This window comes from Diceros bicornis, chromosome 4, assembly GCF_020826845.1.
Source record: "Diceros bicornis minor isolate mBicDic1 chromosome 4, mDicBic1.mat.cur, whole genome shotgun sequence".
NCBI lineage: Eukaryota > Metazoa > Chordata > Mammalia > Perissodactyla > Rhinocerotidae > Diceros > Diceros bicornis.
In genome coordinates this window covers 76,430,663-76,450,833 of record NC_080743.1, presented here as the reverse complement: position 1 = coordinate 76,450,833, position 20,171 = coordinate 76,430,663, and the positions used below count along the sequence as shown (strand labels likewise).

The window sequence follows — 20,171 nt, the reverse complement described above, 5'->3', positions numbered from 1 at the left end:
ATAGACTGTACAACACTAAGAGTGAATCCTAATGTAAACCATGGACTTCGGGTGATAATGATGTGTCAGTGTAGGTTCATCGATTGCAACAAATGTACCACTCTGGTGGGGATGTTGATAGTGGGGGAAGCTATGCATGTGTGGGTCAGGGGATACGTGGGAATTCTCTGTACCTTCCTCTCAATATTACTGTAAACCTAACAATGCTCTACAAATGAAGTTTATTTAAAAAAAAGGGGGGGGGAGGATCATAAACCCAAAAATCAGGTTACCTTTGTGGAGAGGGTGAGAAAAGGTGATGGAAGCGGAGGTGCAAACAGAGAGCTTCTCGGATTCTGGCTAGTGTTTAATCTGAATGTAGATAGACAAATGGATCATTGATGACTTTTCTGAGTCACTGGATTTATCACCCCTTGTGCTGCTTTAGAAGTAACAGCTTTTCCTTATTGTTTAGGCCCCATTTTGAGTTGTGTTTTCCGTTACTCATAGTTAAAATCACTCCAGCTGATACAGTCTCTTAACTCGGACGCAGTACAACTGGGATTTGATTTAGCATAAGCCATCATTTAATCCTATTCTATTTTGTCTGACCGCATCATTAAAACCTTAGAATATTAGTTACCCCAACTATAAAAAAGATTCATTTGGAAAGAGACTGTCATTAAAACAGCTCAGCATTTTTTCAATCCTAAAAGGCATCTTCCTTGAAAACATTCTGATTAAGTATGTGTGATACCAAGGACAATCAAGATTTTTCTTAAATCTATAAATCACCACACAGATAAGGAGACAGGCTTGCACTCTTGCCCTTGGCAGGGAGCAGCTTAATCTGGCCGGGAGATCACACATTTCCCATTGGAGCTCCAAGCTGGAGGTCAGACCACAGGGCTGAATTCAGCTACCACAGGAGCTCTTGAAAGGAGTGCAAACAAGGAAATGAGCAGATTTACTTCACAAAGGGGCCTGGTCTCCGCTGCTTTGGCCAGAGGAATAAAGAACAGTGGTTTTCCACAGACAAATCCTATACTGCAGACTGTGTCCTGCTCAGGAAATGATTTCCATCCCACCTACTTGCAGATATAAAGAAATGGGTAGAGAACAAGAAGGGGCCAACAGAGGGACATACACACGCACACACCACTTATTCTATCTACCACTTTATGAGGTAAGTTCTTCACCTGCGTGGTTTCAATGAATCCTCAAAACAACGCTGCAAAGGCTGCCCGTTTCACAGATGAAGATGCAGAGTTTTATCAAGGTGCCAAAGGTTGCCCACTAGTGGTTGGTGGCACTCAGATTCAAACCTATGTCTGTCTGACTGTAAAGCTCACATTCATTTTCTTTACATTGTACACCAGAACAAGGAAGACTGCATAACAACTCAGTCTTGTGGCATTACCTCTTAGCAGGGACTCAGAGGCTGCTCCCAGCATCTCTTGCCCTCTCCTGTCCAGTGCAGTGCTGGCCACACCAGGAAGATGCAGACCCAGCTAAGCTTAGCAGGATTCCATTAAGAAAAAAGATTGCCACCATCCTTGGTTCCCAGACCACAAAGCCCAGCCTTCACCTCCGTCAGCCACCTCACACACGCATCATCTTGGCCATAAGAGGAACAAGGCTGAAAAGAAGAGGGTTTGCTCAAGCCAACTGCACCTGTCTGCCCCCAGTCCAGCTTCACTCTGAAGCTGCCTCTTGCTGCTTGTTGTACTGACAGTCATTTCCACAATTACCTAAGGTCCAGGAGGAGACGGCCCCCAGGAGGGGGGTGCTGCTGTAGATGGCGTGCATGTACATAAGGTGGACCATCAGCTCCGCCAACCACCAAGAGCAGAGGAGGCGGCCCAGCCCCAGCGTGAGGACGGAAAGGCTGGCCTTCAGCGAGCGGCGCTCTTGCTGCTGCATCTAAAGTAGAAACAAAAGAAGTCAATAGGTTGTGCCTTGATGTTTAAAATCTTTCAAACAGTCCCCTAGAAAACGTTTTTAATGAACTTCCCACAAATATTATGGCTGCATCTACTAAAAGAGGGTTGGTTTGGTTTGCCTTAAGAACACTCAATGTTCTTGGGTGAAAAAGTCATGTCCGAGGTTAAAAACTCTGTCCCAGAGTAAGAATAGGGTGCGGTCAACAAGCTGGCCTACAGCCAAGAACCAAGACACTGCTTCACCCCAGAAACAGCCCTGCAAAACCCCGGGGTGGAGGGCAATACCTGGCATATTCTCCCTTGGGACTCTGGGGTCACTTTGGGCTCAGATCTCACCCTACCTGCCTTCATCCATCATCTACTCACATCTGAGGCCGGTATAAGTAGCGCCAAGTCAAGAAGGGGCACAGGACCAGTAAGAGAAAGGGAGAATGAGAAACAGAGCCTGAGAACAAGGGAAAAATTCGGTGTGGGTGTGTCATCTTACTTTACGTTGTTTTTGAAACAAGGCAGAGTAAACACAAACAGGGACAGTAGATGGGACAAGTCTCTTGCTTAGCAAGTGGTATCATGCAATAGCTAAGAACAGACGTTAGAGTCAGACAGAATCAGGATTCTAGCACAAACCACAGCTGTGTGATCCTGAGCAAGTTACTTAACCTCTCTGATGCTTGGTTTCCTCATATACAACATGAAGAAAAATGTCGTGATGATTAAATATAATGAAGTATATGAAGTACTAAGTATATTCCTGGCATATAAAAAGCACTGGATAATTGGTGGTAAATATCCGATAATTACATGCCTCCTATTGCACCTTTTTCACATTCTTCCCTCGTGGCATCGCAGACTAACAGCTACAGGGCAGAATTAGGAGATGGTTCAGAGCCAAACACCAAAGGTGAGAGAGGGATGTTTTGATTATTCACATATATAGACAAACTACCCAGAATATACTCAAAACGTGTGGACAATACAGACCAAAAAGATAAAAAGTTCTACCAGGGTAGCCTGGTTCTGTGGTCTCGCCTCATCGCCTGCTGTTTACGGATGCACAGTTTAAAACCCATCGATTCTGAAACGCACAAGCACGCTATAAAATTTGAAGTGAATTCAATTTCAGCCTTACACCACTAGACAAACAGAGAAAAACAAGGGAGAGCGGGTAAGTTTTCCGGATCTTACACGGACAAGATTTTATTAGATTGAAGGTAGCCTTGAAATGCAGAGGTGAAGCTAACGCATAAATGATGAAGTTGAAACTGCAAACATTAGCTGGCATAGGAAATGGCCTTGATTTAGCTCTTGACAGTTAGGGCTCATACTTACGTAAACCAGAAAGGCTCACTCCTAGGGGAGGGTGATCCTTTATCTTCCACTCTCCTCTGTCATCAAGGCACAGTGGGTCCCACTGCAGCCAGGAGGAGTGGCAGGCACTGCCCTTAGAGGAGAAGGGAGATGTGCACACCCGGGGATTTATGTTTATTACATTTTTGACCATACATCCTACCACTTTCTCAAACCATTCTCTTATAGCAAGAAGCCAGGCTAAGAAATTCTGGCTGGCTCAGTGGCATTACAACACTCTGCACAAATGGCTTTCCCCTTTTGCAGTCTGCTTGGTTAGCTACACCAAGGAAAGCTCGTTGGTTTAATTTTTTTAATGTACATCGATCAAACTAACGGAAACTTCCTTTTTCCTTTAGTTTTCTGCAGTTCACCTCAGGAAGATATTTCACCCAGCCACACCAGCCTGCATTGTCGTGAAGCAGCAATGATTGCTTTGAAGGATTCACCAGGTAAGTTTTCACAAGGGAAGCACTAGCTGGGAAGGGTTATCCAGGAAGGAAGACTGGAAATACGGGCATTTGCAGACTTGCATGGATCACAGCTAACTACCATCACAGCGGCAACACAGGACCCAAAGCAGACCCTTTTCCAAGCATCAACTGAGCATGGTTTTCATTTGAATCCTTATCTCAAGTGCACATGCTCTGCAAGACCCTACAAAGTCTATAGCAGCGGATCTACAAGCCAGTGGACGGCTAAATCCTCAGTGCAGAGACACCTACCTGCCTGATCATTTATGTCTATGTTATTTCACCAAGAAGAAAAAGGAAATAACCCAAATGTTCAACAATAGGGGGTTGGTTAAATGCATGAGTGCACCTCAATATCCACTTTTTTTTTTTTTTTTGGTGAGGAAGATTGTTCTTGAGCTAACATCTGTGCCAATCTTCCTCTATTTTGTATATGGGATGCTGCCACAGCATGGCCCAATGAGCAGTGTGTAGGTCCATGCCCGGGGTTCTGAACCTGTGAACCCCAGGCCGCAAAAGCAGAGCACGTGAACCCAACCACTATGCCACTGGGCGGCCCCATGAAAACTATTTTTGATCAATGTGCATAAACAATTAAAGGCTGGAAAGATATACACCAAGTTGGCAACAGTGACTGTAATCTTTGGATGGTAAGATTTTTAGGTTATTTTTAACAATTGATTATTTTTGTAATCAGGGAAAAAAGTAATGCAACTTTACAATATTGTGAAGACATTGGTCCTCTCTGCTAGTGAGGCAAGACCTTCCATTTCTTCACCCTTCTTCTAAAAAAAATGCCTAGCTCAGGATCTGCCCTGGGAAGCCCAACATCCTCTCTGACAAGTATTCCTCTCTCTCTCTCTTTTTTTTTTTTGTCAGGAAGATCAGCCCTGAGCTAACATCCATGCCAATCCTCCTCTTTTTGCTGAGGAAGACCGGCCCTGAGCTAACATCTCTTGCCAATCCTCCTCCCTTTTTTCCCTTTTCTCCACACAGCCCCAGTAGATAGTTGTATGTCATAGCTGCACATCCCTCTAGTTGCTGTACGTGGGATGCTGCCACAGCATGGCCAGACAAGCAGTGCATCGGTGCGCGCCCAGATCCAAACCCGGGCCGCCAGTAGTGGAGCGCGCGCACTTAACCACTAAGCCACCGGGCCAGCCCCTCATCTCTCTCTTTTATGCAAGCCCCATCTTTATTTCTCCTTACCTTCCCACAGCACTCGTAGATTGATTTCCTTTGCTGTGTACTGAGTTCCTCTTTGCTAATTCTCAACCCTTTTCCAGCTCTCTAAAGCAAATTCTTTTTGACCTAATGACCATCAGCAAATGAGGAAACGATTATAAACATAGTGTCCATCGGTCTGTGGAGGCTGGAAGAGTTCACATCAAGGCAATCAGCGAGACTGACGTGAAGAGGCACCAAAACAACCCAGACCAATGGACAAGCCTTTCAGGTCCCTTGAGGACTAGACCTGTACCTGAGGCCTTGGAGCATCACTGGGTGTGCAGCCCCATCCCAGGGAGCAGAGAAGCAGCTGGATGGGAGGGGAGCCCTGCCAGGCAATCAGGAAAATATGTCTATCCAATCACCTTCCAGCTCCAGGCAATCACACTACAAGGTCAGCCTTTCCTTCCCAAACAATGTGCAGTCTTAAATGACACAAATATCTGTAATTAAGAAGAAACGGGAGCTGCCATTGTGTGGCTGACTGGCTTCCCAATAATGACTTACCTACTCTCCCCAGGGCGAAACTGCCCTACGACGTTGAGTAAGGCATAATTATGTCACCCCTGGACCAGAAGGGCTGGACTTTTCTCTGCAATGCCCCCTTTTTGATGCAGGCTGCCTCCTCACTCAGAGTAACAGAAATGTCTATTCCTTAATTGTACAAGCAAACACAGCAGAAGGAAAACAATCCAATTTTTTATTCTATTTGCTTTTACTTTAAAAAATGGTTATTCATCTTTCTTTAGAGTTGAGTCATTATTACAGTCCATTTATACCTTCAATTTAGTTGACTCCCTTTTATTTAAAAAATTCAGCATTTGTCCCTTGTCGATCCAGCAGGAAGAAAAGACATGCTGTACACAGCTCACCTAATGAGCAAGGAGGCTCTCTTGTCTGCATGCAAAGCATTTCATCTGAGATATTTCAAACCTAGGAGAGTGCCAACCTGAAGACCATTGGAAACTGCCATCAATGGGAATTTTTAGTTAAGCCTCCACTAAAAGATACGCATTAACTCATCTGCAAAGTGCATTTTAAAACACATTATATTTTAAAACCTCATTTCATGCAAATTGCATAAAAAGGAATATTGAAGCCTTTCAAAGATATTCTGATGATAAAAGATGACAGTTCTCAAAGATGAAAGGTTCTTTTCCTTCACATACTAATAATACATATGTCTGAGAGCACCAAACAAAAGGCTTCCCAGAGCCAACTGTTCAACTCTGCCACCCGTGCTCCAACCTCCACGCTCAGGTCAAGGGCATTGTAGCAGGAGCCTTACTCCTTTGTGGTGGGGGAGCTTCTCTCTAGTCTATGGTCACCCCTACTCCCAACAGATCATTCCCTAATCAGACCTTCACTCCCCCCTCCCCAGGCATCCAGGCCAAGGCCGGTGGTACACAGTGGTCTCTGCCAGAACAGCCACTGGCGTCTGCATTTGGTGCTGCTGCCACAGGACTGGGACCTGGTCTGGCCAGCTTGAGCCTCCAGACTGGCATATCCCCAGACCACACTGCATCTTCTCTCTACCGCCTGTGGGGTTCACCAAGTCAGTGCAACAAGGCTCAAGTCTTTATTCCTTACACCCCAATCTGCATCACCTCTCTTTGCCTCCGTATTACTGTCTGTAAAGTGGTCGTAACCATGGTATCTCTCTCCCAGGTTGTTGTGAGGATGAAATGAGTTAGAACATGTAAAGCCTGATTCAGACTAAGTGCTCAGTCAGTATTATTTACTACGATTAGTATAATTCCAGGTGCCCTCTAGAACCAGAGCCCAGCCCAAATCCTGAACGGTTTGTCTGGGACACTGCCTGCCTGCCCAGCTCTGCCCCTCAGGGGCTGGGCCCACCCCTGTACCTGCCGCAACTGCCTGGGTCTCTCTTCCGAGGAGATGAAACCAGCACACGGCTCTCTTCTGAGGCCAAGGATGGCCACTGCCCAGAATCCCCTGCAGCTGTGCCCACCTACCAGACTGGACACCCAGGGACTCAGTGCTGGCCTAAACTTAAGTTAGTTCGCATCCTCGGGAACTTCCCTGGTGAAATAGGAAACTGGCCCCCATACACAGAGGGCAAGGAGAGACCGAAGAAAGGGGGAGATCACTCCAGATTGGTAGGCGGTGGTTTTAATAAGCAAGGGGAGTTACATACAAGGCTTGTCTTGCACGGCCACAAGATGAGTGGATCTCTGCACCCACCTACTAGAATCTTAAAAGTTTATATAGAGGCCTTAACTGGGTTTGGTCACATATTCAGTCCAGATGGTCTCAACAACACCTTACTTTCTCAAGGCTGTGTCCTTGAAACAGCTTCTAGTGTGGGAATGGTGGGCATGGGTGAAACATACATTCCAAGGACAGGGGAGAGGGTGAGGAGCCTCCGACTGCCCAGGTCCAGGTCGTGGGTCAACTGGTGGTCACGTCTTCTCAATGACCTCCTCTAACTTACACCAGAATTGCCACACACTTTTGGCTAACAATAACAACAGTAATAGTAATAGTTAACACTTCATAGTGTGTGTCAAGCCACATTACCTACATAAAATCATTTAATCTCTTTAACAATCCTGTGAGGGACGCACTATTATTCACTGATAAGGAAACTGAGTCACAAATAAGGTAAGTAACTCACCAAGTGCTCTCAAGCCAAAGCAGAGCAGGAACTGAAACCCTATGACAATAGGGTTGGGCTCCAGAGTCTTTGCTTTTAATCACCATGCAAGTTCCCTATTCTAACACTGGCTCTTCTGCTTGGGGTAGGAACACAGCCCTCAGCAAGGAAAAGCCCCCTGGTCCTACCACACTCAGGCTCACCATTCTCCCACACCAGCCCCCGCATTGCACAACTCAACCTGTTCAGAGTAAGATGTGGTGGCCCCAGGCTCCAAGCTAAGCAAATAAACAGTGTGTCCTGCCTTTCCCTAGAACCCCCCCCCCCATCCTGTTCCCCCCCACCATCCCTGGCTCAGTATCTGAGTTCCAGAATCATGGGAGAAAAATAAACAGGGTCCAGGTTCCTGAGACTCCAAATGCCATCAGAGATGGCCTTCAAGTTAAAGCACTGAGGCCTTTTAACAGGTACACTTTTACCTGTTCATGACTGATGTGTGCAAATTTCACATGCCTTACATTACAGAAGACACCTCTTCTATACCTCCTTCATCTTGTGTATGTAAATTTACATGCTAAAAAAATTAGGTAAACAATACATTTTCCCAGGAGTGTGCCTAATACTGTCATTTTATCAACTTGAGTTCATCCTGCTGGGCTGGTTTCCACGATGAGGCTCTGCTGCCCCCTGGTGGCACAGCTTCATTCTCCTGCCCTGCATAGTTCCTGAGCATTGACCAGAGAATCTAAGAACCATGAATTTCAATATTACCATTTCATTTTACATTTATTCATTCCCTCAAGCCTAGTTCAGAGAAAACCTTGTTTACAAGCTCTTCCAGTCAGCTTTCTTCCTCCCCCTCCCAGCCTTGCCCTTCTTGGCCTCTCTGAAAGAATGCTTTCACTACTCAATTAGCTTTCTAACTTAACTGCTCCCCCTTTCAGACTCATTTTTCTCACGGGACTAAGGGCCCCATAGACACCTTCAGCAACTGCAGAAACCTTCTGGCTGTTTTTATTTGCCCTGTAGCTTACTAAAGATTTTGCCCTTTCTAGACTGACTTTTCTATGAATCTTTCCATACCACAGAGAAAGGTTTCAATTTGCCTTTCTGAGTTCCCTGCTCTCAGCAACTGCTACCATTTTGAAAGGGGTAAAAAAGAGAGGGATAAGGGGCAGGCCCCATGGCTGAGTGGTTAAAGTTCCTTGCATTCTGCTTCAGTGGCCTGGGTTCGTGGGTTTGGATCCCAGGCACGGCCCTACACCACTCATCAGCCATGGGTGGCAACCCGTATACAAAATAAAGGAAGACTGGCACAGGTGTTAGCTCAGGGCGAATCTCCCTCAGCAAAAAAAAGAAAGAGAGGGATAAGACGTAGTTGCAACTCAGAGTTTCCATCCCCAAGCCCCTGTAGGAAGAAACCAGCCCTTCTCTTCCCCAGACTGAGACTTAAGAGAATGAGAGCCCTTGGCTGAGAATTCAGGTGAGCAATGATCTCAAAGCTTGCCTCTGTGTAACAGATACAGGACCCCGCAATGGGCCCCTAATATTTCCACTAGACCTTACCGGGCACAATACGAAAGGAGGAGATGTGAGAAATAAAAAAGAATGATGATTTGCCTAATAACAAAGTACAGATCCCATAGGGCAAAGCTCCTTATGGATAAGAGGCAGTCAGGAAAATAACTTGTTTCCTCTTAATGGATTTAGTCTATGTTTCTCTGAGAATTACTCTCTGTCTTCAAGAGAGGGGAAGGCAAGTGTGTGTGGATGTTTAGTCCAAAAGTTATCGGCTGGAATGTTGGAAGAATGAAAAACTCACAATAGCAAGGAGATTGTAAAAGAGACCAAACTAGGAGGGCCTGAACCCACCCTACACTGTGCCTACCCCAACTCATCCTTCCCCCCACCCCACCCAACCCCATCCCCGACTCTTCTGAGGAACTTAGGGTAGTGGTTCTCAACCTCTAGTGCGCATCAGAATCACCTGGACGGCCTGTTAAACACCACTACACCATTGATGGGCCCCACCCCCCCCGAGTGTCTGATCCAGCAGGTCTGAGGCAGGGCCTCAGAATTTGCATTTCTGACTCATTCTCATGTGATGCTGCTGCTGCTGGTCCAGGGACCACACTTTGAGAACCACCGAGTTAGATCAGCTGCCAATACTAACTACCTCTGTCTCTTACACAATAATTTTAAACATAATTTGCAAACAGATTTTTAAATAACTTCATGACAAAAGAATGATCCTATGTAACTCAAACTAAAGTACGAGAAAACACATGCCAAACATATATCTGCCCAGAATATCAATTTCACTTAAAGATTTGTGTAGGGAAAAAAGTTAAATAATTTAACTGGCCACATTATTGTTATAATGCAGAAATATACTTTTGAGTACAATGCATAACTCAGCAGAATTTTTAAGACAGAATAAGGGATTTCTAAGAACCCTCCTACTCTTCCAGGGGTACCTTTCACGTTGCCCTCTGGAAATGTGCAACACCGCTGCTGGCCCTGCACTTTGAACTACGCTTCCAGGCCTCTGTATGTGTGTGTGTATAGGTGTATGTGCTGTGTGTTCTGTGTGTACGTATGTGTGCTATGTGTACGTGTGTGCACTGTGTGTGCATTCATGTTATTATTCTCACCTCCATCAGGATTGTTTGTTTGGGGGGTTAGGTGTTGAATGTCCCTTGAGAAACACTGCTTTAGATATTATCAATTACCAACACCTTAGGTGAATTAACTTCATAAATATGTTCCATGAGGCTAACTGTGAAACTAGAAGAAAAAAACTCTAAGTAGGAGGAAAAGTGAGGAGGGAATGATGAAGGTAGCTTGACATGAGCTTCAGACAAGGCTGCTGTCCACAGAAGTCAGGCAGGGTCCTGGGCAGAAACAGGCAGCCAGACCCGAAAACAGACTATTGCCTTCAAACTCTCTTCAACTCCACCCTGTTTTCTCATCTAGGTCACCCTGAACAATTCCCAGGCTATGGCAGAGCTATTTCATAAAGAGTCTGTGAAAATAAAAGAGAACATACAACTTGCCAACCAACAGCTTAGACAGTTTCTCTTTCTACTTTTCAAGTATTACCATGAGAATCCATTTTTTTCTTTCCCTGGGACTGCCCAGCAGTGGATACCCAGTCCCAAGTTCCTTGCTGTGCCCAGCTATCAATCCTGGTTGCCACAATCCACCGAGAATCAGGGTGGGGACTCCTAGAGTCAACATGCACAAGAGACAGGTCGACCTTTATTTTGAAGTTTATTTCCCCGAAGTATTTGATTTATTATGTAAAAAAATCAAGACGATAATATGTGTTTTCAATTTGTGGGGACCCTTGAATGAAAAGACTCAGGAGTCACATGGGTGACCATGGCAACAAGGACAGAAGCTTGATCTACAGAAGATCAGTCCAACCCCCACCGGCCTCTACCTGTCGGATGAACTCCGGGAGGCTGAGGATGGGTCCATTGTGGAAGACGGGGTAATAGAAGACATAGGCCACCAGCCAGGGAAAGGAGTAGGAGGTGCGCCCAGCAGGCCGCTGCTGCCAGCAGAACTCGAGGCTGAAGCTGGTGTAGTACAGGCAGCGCACGGTCAGCGTGAACTGCAGCAAGTAGTACTCATTTTCTGTCTGGTACCACCCTCTCTGCAAAGTCACAAGGAGAGAACAACCCGTGAGTGGCAAGGAGGGACACCATCCAGTCTCCTGGGAAGGAGATCTCTTCCACGGGTGGAGCAGCTATACCATAAAGGGACCCGAGAACCCCTGAACAGGTAAATGTTTTTTATTTATTTATTTTTTTAAGATTTTATTTATTTATTTATTTTCCCCCCAAAGCCCCAGTAGACAGCTGCATGCCATAGCTGCACATCCTTCCAGTTGCTGCACGTGGGACACGGCCCCAGCATGGCCGGAGAAGCGGTGCGTCGGTGCGCGCCCGGGATCCGAACCCAGGCCGCCAGCAGCGGAGCGCGCGCACTCAACCGCCAAGCCACGGGGCTGGCCCTGAACAGGTAAACGTTATTGGTAATCAAAACAAGCAGTTAATGAGCAGTGGGCAAAAGACTGTCTCTGATATCAACCATCAACTTAGCGTTAGGCCTGATGCAACATAATGAAGGTTTTCCTGGATATGCATCTGTCAGATACAGCCAGTGGATAACATGAAGATTAGCTACATTCAATGGACACCTTGACAGCTTCTTCAACAATTCTAAAGATAAACAGAGGCTTCTAAATGTCACATGGGATTTCTGTCTTCAACATATTTTTCCTTTTGCTCTTCTGTTATTAATTTGATTCCACATGTAGTTGAGTACTATTTGCCAAATAAGCTTTCGAGACACACAGTCAAAAGAAACAGTCTCTGCCCTTCATGTGTCTAAATGCTCATACAGGATACAGGTTTGTAAAAAATGTAATTCAATGCAGCATGAAATAAGAAATAACAAGCATGTACAAAAATATGTATGGAACAAAAGACGAGAATCAAATATGGTAAAATCTTAATATTGGAGGGAGTAAAACTATGGATCATTTTATAATCTTTATATTTTTCCATATTTTCTATAATCCATATGTATTGCTTTTTTAATGAGAAAATAATTTATGGGTATAAATACAAGATACAGAATTGGGACAAAGGAAGGAGAAGTTAATTTGATCCATGCAAGTCTTTAAGGCTTTACACAGAAAAACTAAGCACTGAAGATTTTCTACTCCTTGTCCAGGATTTCAGAGCCACCAAGAAAGATCAAGAGAACTGCACGTTCAAAAGCATGAAAACCCAAAGCAACTAGTGTCTGGTCATTGCTCCCCTTCGGGAATATTTTTCAAACCTTCAGTCTGCATAATAAGTGGAATATTTATTCACCACCAACATCCATAACTGATGCTAATTGTCCCCAAACAAATGATAAATATAAATGGAGTCTGTGTGGTACATTTGCCAGATCCCCAAAAAGTTAGGTGTGAATTCGTTTTTACTTTTTATTGCAAGTCTATGTCTAAGCACAGTTATTTAAATGATCGCCTAGTTCATCATTCTGGGAAGTTAAGCATCTTTTGTTACCCTATGTACCTGCATAAGTCCAGATTTTGATATATCTGCTTAAAGTATTAGCCACAGTCCACTGGCGAGAGTGAAGAAAAATTAAGGTAGCCTAACAACAGAAAAAATACTTGAATTTTCAAAATACTACAATTTTTACAAAATCGCTTAACATATATTATTTTGTTAGCTCCTCAGAACAACCCCAAAGGAAGGCAGAGAACCTATAACTTCCATTTTCCAAAGGATTTAATTGGGGCTCAGAGGTGAAATCACTGCCTTTGGCCTTAAGAGTTGGAAAGACAGTGAAGAGAAGAGACTGAAACCAGGTTTCCGCTAGCTCATCTTTCCCCTCATGTTCCTTCTCATCACTCTGCCAACCCAGGGCACACCAATTCCAAGTGCCGTCCCTCGAATCAATGAATGAGTGAATGAATGAATCAACAAATGGACAAAAATGACGACATCACAGGAGTTCCTGTTCCACCTTGACTGAATAAAGAAGAGCAAAAACTTCCCAAGATCTTCTGTGCAAAGAATGTTTCTGGGGTAAAGATAAGAAATAAAAGAGGGATCTGGAGAGACAGATCAGTTGGTGTCATACACTATTCAGAGGGCTGCTGGCTCTTACAAACTGGGAGACAGGAGCAGCAGCACCTGGGTGACAGGCGTCACATGGAGCTCTGTGGGACACGCACACACCTGTCCCTGCCTCTAACCCCTTACAACCCCCGCAGGCACAGTCACTCTGTGGGCAGCATCTGCCTGGATGGAGCCCTGAGCTCGGGTGCAGGGAAACACTGCCCTTACCCTCTAGTCTGGGAGACTGGACACACGGATTTCTAAATCATGCCAAGTGCATATCCGTGTCACATTGTATTAACAGGAGAAATGCTCAGCTAGCACAGAGCCCAGCACCAATGAAGCAGTCAATAACTATTTATTAATTTCATCTGAGGACTCACAGAAAAGGAAGCCAAACTGGGAGTCGGAGAGGGTTTTACATAGAGATAGGAACAGCTCTAGAGACCAAGGTCTCAGTGGACTCTGAAGGAGACAAGAGAACCGGGTGGGCGGGGCTGAGGGGGAGGTTGGCTTGGAGAGACAGGATAAAAGTGTCTAATTGGAAAGGTAAGCAGATTACCTGGCTCAAACAACTCAATGGAAGAAGCGGATGAAGATGGAGAACAGCAGAGGTCCTGCCCTGGGCACATGGCCCCTGATGTTTTCAGAGCTGTGAGTCTCTCAGGCTGGCTGCTTCCAAAACAAACGAGCCTGAAGCTGAAGGGCTGTAGTGCCGGGAGCCCAGGACCACAGACCCTGGAGCTGGGTCCTGAACTTGCCTTCTTCATGCTGTGTATTTCCCCCCCGCCCCGGAGGTAAGCTCCCGCTTCTGAACGGTTGAGAGTTCCACGCAGACTAACACTCCTCTTCCCTGCAACCACAGATCTGGTGGCTTCCCTGTCAGCTGTCTTTGATGACAAGCCTGATTCTCTGACCTGAAAAGGTAAAGAGTACATTCAACAGGTAGGGAAAAGAGGGAAGCTACCCAGACTTAAGCTTGGTCTGCACAAACAGGGCTAAGTCATCCAAGTTACCAAAGACAGAACCAGGTGGTCCGGAGCTGTCCAGGGGATGCTGCGAACTACCCAGGAGATGCTCAGAGAACACGGAACAGGAACCAGAAAACTCGGTGCAGGAAGGGTTCACGGATGGGTCAATCAGCTCAGCCATGCACACCAAACTCCTAAACTCAGGACATCCTAAACTGTCATCCATCATCCCCTCGGCCAAATCTGGTGTCTGCTGACAAGATATAAATGCACTATTATTGTGACCAGGAAAAAAATAAAGCTAAGAAGGTAAACACCTGTATAAGAAAAATTTACCAATGCAAACAAGGGCCATACAGAAGTGGGGTTTGGGCGGAACGTCCTCCTCCATTAGCACAAACAATTACTAGGTAGTTGTGTCTGTTAGGATGCCTTTGGGTTTCCAAAAATGAAGGTTTGGTCAAAAGGGAGAAAATACATCATTTTAACTTTCTAAATTCATAGAGCTTCCAGTGGGGTACATGAATAGATACTAAATACATCCATTTCATCAACTAAGAAGAAGTAAAATACCTGCCTTACTGCGTTGAGAAAATAGCTATTTTGAGTTGCTGCCCAGGCATTTTACAGTATGACAACCCTGCTCACACCCAGAGCCTGGACAGTTAGATACGGACCTGAGCCTAGGATTCCCGCCCCAAGTTCCCACCTCGCTTTTGCCGGGGCACCTTTTAAAATAACCACTTAGAGTTGAGCCTGCGAAGAGTTAGTGGCCTCCACCCCAACCACCTTATCAGTAATAGGTGCTTGCTACATGCTGTCTATCTCCTGCCCGCTGGTGACCTGGGACAGAGGACTGCCCTTCCCCTGCCTCATTGTGCGTACCTTCCCCCCATTTCTGGAATCTGTAAGTAATAAATCTTGTGACTTTACTTCCTTTGTGTGAGTGTATTGAAACTACGCCTTCAATCAAAATGACCCTGGGGTTTTCACTTCCCCAAAGTGGGAGCTCGGATGCTGAGGGAGCTACCTGCCCACCCCATGTGGATGGCTTGTGCCTCCGCATTTAGCAGGTCATAATCTGCATATTCTTGATTTAATAACCAGCTCAGGCCCCCCCAACACAATTACCCATCCCAAGAGCTATCATGGGCATCTGATGAAAATAAGGAATGTGAGTTTCCTAAAACTTGTAGAGCACTCTACAGACGGTTTTTATTAAATGCATAGGGGACTACTGCTTTCTTTTCCCTTTGTTCCTGACCCTCCATTCCTATGACATCTGGTACCATCCATGTCTACCCAAACTGCGAGAAAAGATACAGGGTCAGCCCTGTGCAACCTCAGAGGGCTAAAACATAGGTACAAAAGACAAGAGTGGAGAATTCAGCACCAGAGTTCACATGCATCAACCCCATATGGCCACTAGGAGGAGCCCCACCATGGTTCCTCAACGGACTCACGTCTGAAAACCAAGGCATCCACCCAGATGAGGGCACTGCCAAAGGGACCTTCTCCTTCCCAAGGGTAAGACAGAGACACTTACCTTAACTTCCTCCATGTCTTGCAGCCTCAGTGTGGAGAGCAGGAGGAGAGAACAGAGCCATGACAGGAGCAGTGACCGGAACTGGGCTACACAGAAGGAGATGATGGTGTGGAGAAAAACCATGGCCACACCTGGGGCTCCCAGCACACACCAGCAGGCCCACATTCCATAGGCTGTGAGGATCCAGGGTCTGTGCTGCAAACAGGGAGGGACCCAGAGAGAGAGACACAGAGGGAGGCGGGAGGGAGGAAAAGAGAGAGAGTGAGCTGATGGGCATTGCTACCGAAGGTTCTACGTATAAGAGGATAATGCTTAGTGATCCATCAACCAAACTATTCTCACTGCCCTGGGGATTTAGTGCAACACAGACAAACAGGATTCAGAGGGACCTTTCACATTAACCCCAGAGTGATGGCTGGCTACCCTGGGGCCCTCAGAACTCCACCAGATCTACTCTGATGCAAGGAGCCACTTCCCTGCCTTCTGGCAAAGCCACCCAGACCACCAGATCCCACAACAACAAGATATTTAGACGACTTTTCAACAGACACTATGGAAGCCAGAAGACAGCTGGAAAAACTTGGCAACCTAGAACACCACCCCCTGCATACACTATCCTGCAAAAGTGGAGGCGAAAGGAAGTATTGATACACACTTCTATGGAGTTTTATTGAGAAAACTGGGCCATCCAAACCACAAAAGGCTTTCTAAAGTCTAAGCCAGAGATTTAAAATTAAATGTCTAGTTTTGTTTTTATTTTGTTAGCATATTATTTACAGTCAAATTTATGTCATAAAAAAAGTGTATCTTACCTGCTTCATGTGATATTGAGGCCTTTGCAAAGCCAATTGGATTGATATATTTATTCCCATTTTAGGAGAATCAGAGAATATTTTTCTATTTAATTATCAAGTTTTATAGTTATTGACACTGAATAACCAAATAGATAAATTAACTATGTCTTTGCTTTTATGATATATTCTTGGTCATATCTGGCTGCTAAATCCTTACTTAAAAACCACAATAATGTTTCAACGTTGTTTGAGACAATATACAGTGGTTTAATCACTCAAGCTTTGAAGCCCAACAGCCTAAATAAATCCTGGTGTCCCTATTAACTAGCTATGTGATCCCAGGTAAGTTACGTAATCTCTCTGTGCCTCGGTTTTTTCATATATAAAATTGGGATAATAACAGTATCTACTTTGTGAGGTTGTTGTGAAGATTAGTCATTAATAGGAGTAAAATACTTACAATAGTGTCTGCATACATGGTTAGGACTCTACAAATACTAATTGTTATTTTTATAGGGAAATATGATGTGTCTTTTAGGGATGCATTTAAAAATATGGTTTCCAGGAAGACACCAAGTTGAAAAGTGGGTACTGCCTGTGAAAACAAAAAGACTTCTTTCAAGGAAAGACACGTGGAGTGTAAATTGTAAATCCCACCCACACATGCTAACTCTTCTAAATATGGCTGAAGTACAATTCTTTCCCAAACCTATTCTCCAGCCCAAGAGAGAACATTTTAAGTGAGAGACTAGGTCCGTCACTTTTAAGTTCCAAGAAAATTGGAGAAATCTGCAGTTCATTTTTACTATTTTTCCATTCTACTACCCACAGAAAACAGCCACATAAATTTGCTTCAAACTTCCCCCACACTTACCTCTGGGCAGAGTCCAATTATAAGGAACAAGGTTGCCAAAGACTATTTTGAGGAGTAGTTTTAACAAATGAGAAAAAAAGGTTCTTTTTCAATATGACCTACAGCATTTACCACTTAGAATTCTTTTCCGTGCATGCATGGCTACACATATACATACATACACACAGCTACAATTTTATTAAGTGCTATTTGATCCATTTGGAAAAAGCCTGCCTGCTGGGATTCATCTGGGAACTTAACCACAGACTGAAGCTGCTTCACCTTGGAAAAAGCTGAGCGAAACTTCAGGAAATACTTAACAGGGCTGTGCAAACCCCATCTGCTTGAGACATTCTCTAATGAATTTAACGGTGCTCATGAAAGCCACCCTGGAGGCAGACAAGTTTGTCCCATATTCTCATCCTCCACCATCTTTCTCCTGCCAAACTGCGCAGACAGACAAACTTAATACCGTACTCTCTAAGACATCACCTCTAAGACAGCTCACGTTAACCTCATCTTCTCTACTGATCCTCATATTACCCACTCATTCTCCCCAGTGGGTAAAGGCAACTGTATACGTACATTCACAGTGGACAGGTGATAAAACGGAAAAGACGTGAATGATGAAAAAAAGAATCACCTATTAAAAAAATGGTTGTATAAATTTGAACCCCACTAAGATACTGATTTTCATACTTTGTCTATAAAAATGCAATTGAAATTCCATCCCTAAAACACCACTAAAATCCTGATATAGCATGACTAGCCTTCTAAGCCATGTTTTCTGACTGGCGTGAGAGCAGGACTGTCCCCACTGCCAATGCAGCCCTTGAGGCACATCTCCTCCAACCACTGTCCCTCCCACACACACGCCTAGAACTGGAAGAAGCAGTACAGAAAGAAGGCTAGGAACGGAAGAGCGACACTGCCTAGCAGTACAAGTTGCATCAGGGATGGGTGGATGGGTGGGTGGACAGATGGGTAGGTGGGTAGACAGATACGCATCCCCAAGTCTTGGGATTTAACCTGGTAGTTATGACTAAGAAATAACAAGAAATTGGCACCAAAATTTGGGGCTTTTTAGTCCACTAATGTGAAAACCTGCTGTCTTCCAAAGTCTCTACGTATACTATTTAACCCCTTATAAACAAAGGCTGATTTGCCAATGCAGATGGAATAGAAGGGAATCATTTCACATCTCACTGCCTGCTGCCTGTTTTCTACCCACAGGGGTCTCTGACAACTGTGCTTGTGTTGGGAGAAATCTCCAAGAGTTCACAACTGATAGGACATAGGCACCAACCTACGAAAGTGGACATCTGTGATAGAACCTGCTGCCTATCACCCCAGTGAAGTCTGTAGAGAGACTAACCACTTGAGCTGGCATTTTTCCAAGGCTGAAATTAGCACCCCTGAGAAAACCTGCTCTCTTTTCTTTTGCAAGTCTGTATTCTTCAAATCTTCTTCACAGGGAGTCAGGACCCAGCCACAGGAAGAGCTGGCTGACAACGCCCCTGCTCACACCATCTCTACTTCTCTTCTAGTTTAGCTCGCTCTGTGCTGTGGGCACTGAGTGATGATAGGATGTGCCTGAGTGGTTTCCCTCATTAGCTTACCTCTGCAGGGAAGAGCAAAAGTGTAAAGCCTTGGTGAGGACTCCTGTTGGCAACAGCACCAGACTTTGTTGTGTATTAATTCTTTTTCTTCCCAGAAACCACTCAGAGGGGGCATTGTTTAAGAAATAAATAAAAGGAGTCAATTAATAATCCTTATGCATGGCATAATTTATTACATAGTACATAATCAATTGCAGCTGCTACTGAAAAAATACATATATATCTTCCCAAACAAGGAAAAAACAAAACTATCCCAGAGTCCAAACAACTCATTCTAGCCTGCTTTTCCTGGGAGCAAAGGCCACTGGGACTATACAAAGCAAATTTCATCCCTCCTTAGATAGGCACTGATGGAGGTACAAGAGTCTGGTTCCAGGAAAACCATTAGTGTATGAGATTCCTATTAGGTGTGTGGTTTCGATAATACGCTGGAAGGGAGCGCCTGTTCACCACAGCTTTCCAGAGGTCAGTTTACTCATCTCAGTCAATGCCATGGGACCGTGCTTTTCAGCCCTGTGGCCAATGACCTCACCTGGTCAGGCCTGGTGCTAACAGTGTGGGTTCTCCCAGTCAGAGGCACAATGGAAACTGCTCTGCGGTTACAACAGCACCCACCCTCTGCCCCCACACCAGGCCAGCCTTCTCAAAAAGTTCATGCAGGGGTATTTTTAGTTCTGAGGGCAGAGAACACAATGTCTCAGGTGGTGGTGAGGCCACAGGGGTGTTCAAGAAAGGAGGCAACTGTCTGACCCACCACACACACAATCCAATCATAACAAACCCACAGCCAAAGCTCAGAGGTGTTACTCAACCTCCTTTCCCAGGGCGCTGGCCCCTGATACAGTCCCGCCAAAACCCAAGGAGAGAGGCCTACCCAGAGAAAAGGCGTTTAACCTCAGCCAAGGAGCTCAGTGGAAAGTTTTACTACTTGTCATGGCAAAAAGAAAAAGAAAATCACGGTTTTGAAAATAACCTGCCTTTCTCCGGGAGGAGGTGGGGCTAGCAAAGGAAAAGATGAGATTAGATACTAGATGGAGATGGGATGCATCCTTGGAGGTTAAAGGGTTGTAACAGCAAGAATTGCTAATGCCTGTCCCTGCACAGCATTGTCCATAGCTCACGATGCCTCCAAGGATGGGGAAATAAAAGACAAC

General features: G+C 45.1%; 1 protein-coding gene across 4 annotated transcripts in view; it reads right to left on the bottom strand.

Annotated features, from left to right (window-relative positions):
- Window positions 1-20,171, bottom strand: part of HHAT (hedgehog acyltransferase) — a 324,456-nt gene that overhangs the window by 238,417 nt on the left and 65,868 nt on the right. For all 4 annotated transcript variants that reach the window (XR_009219848.1, XM_058539785.1, XM_058539784.1 and 1 more), the window contains exons 5-7: window positions 15,752-15,946; window positions 11,032-11,247; window positions 1,731-1,902 (exon numbers count right to left, since the gene is read on the bottom strand). Coding sequence is in view for 3 of the 4 variants with exons in the window: in XM_058539785.1 (XP_058395768.1) it covers window positions 1,731-1,902; window positions 11,032-11,247; window positions 15,752-15,946 (583 nt within the window). In the remaining variant the exon portion in view is untranslated. The remainder of the gene's footprint in view (window positions 1-1,730; window positions 1,903-11,031; window positions 11,248-15,751; window positions 15,947-20,171) is intronic.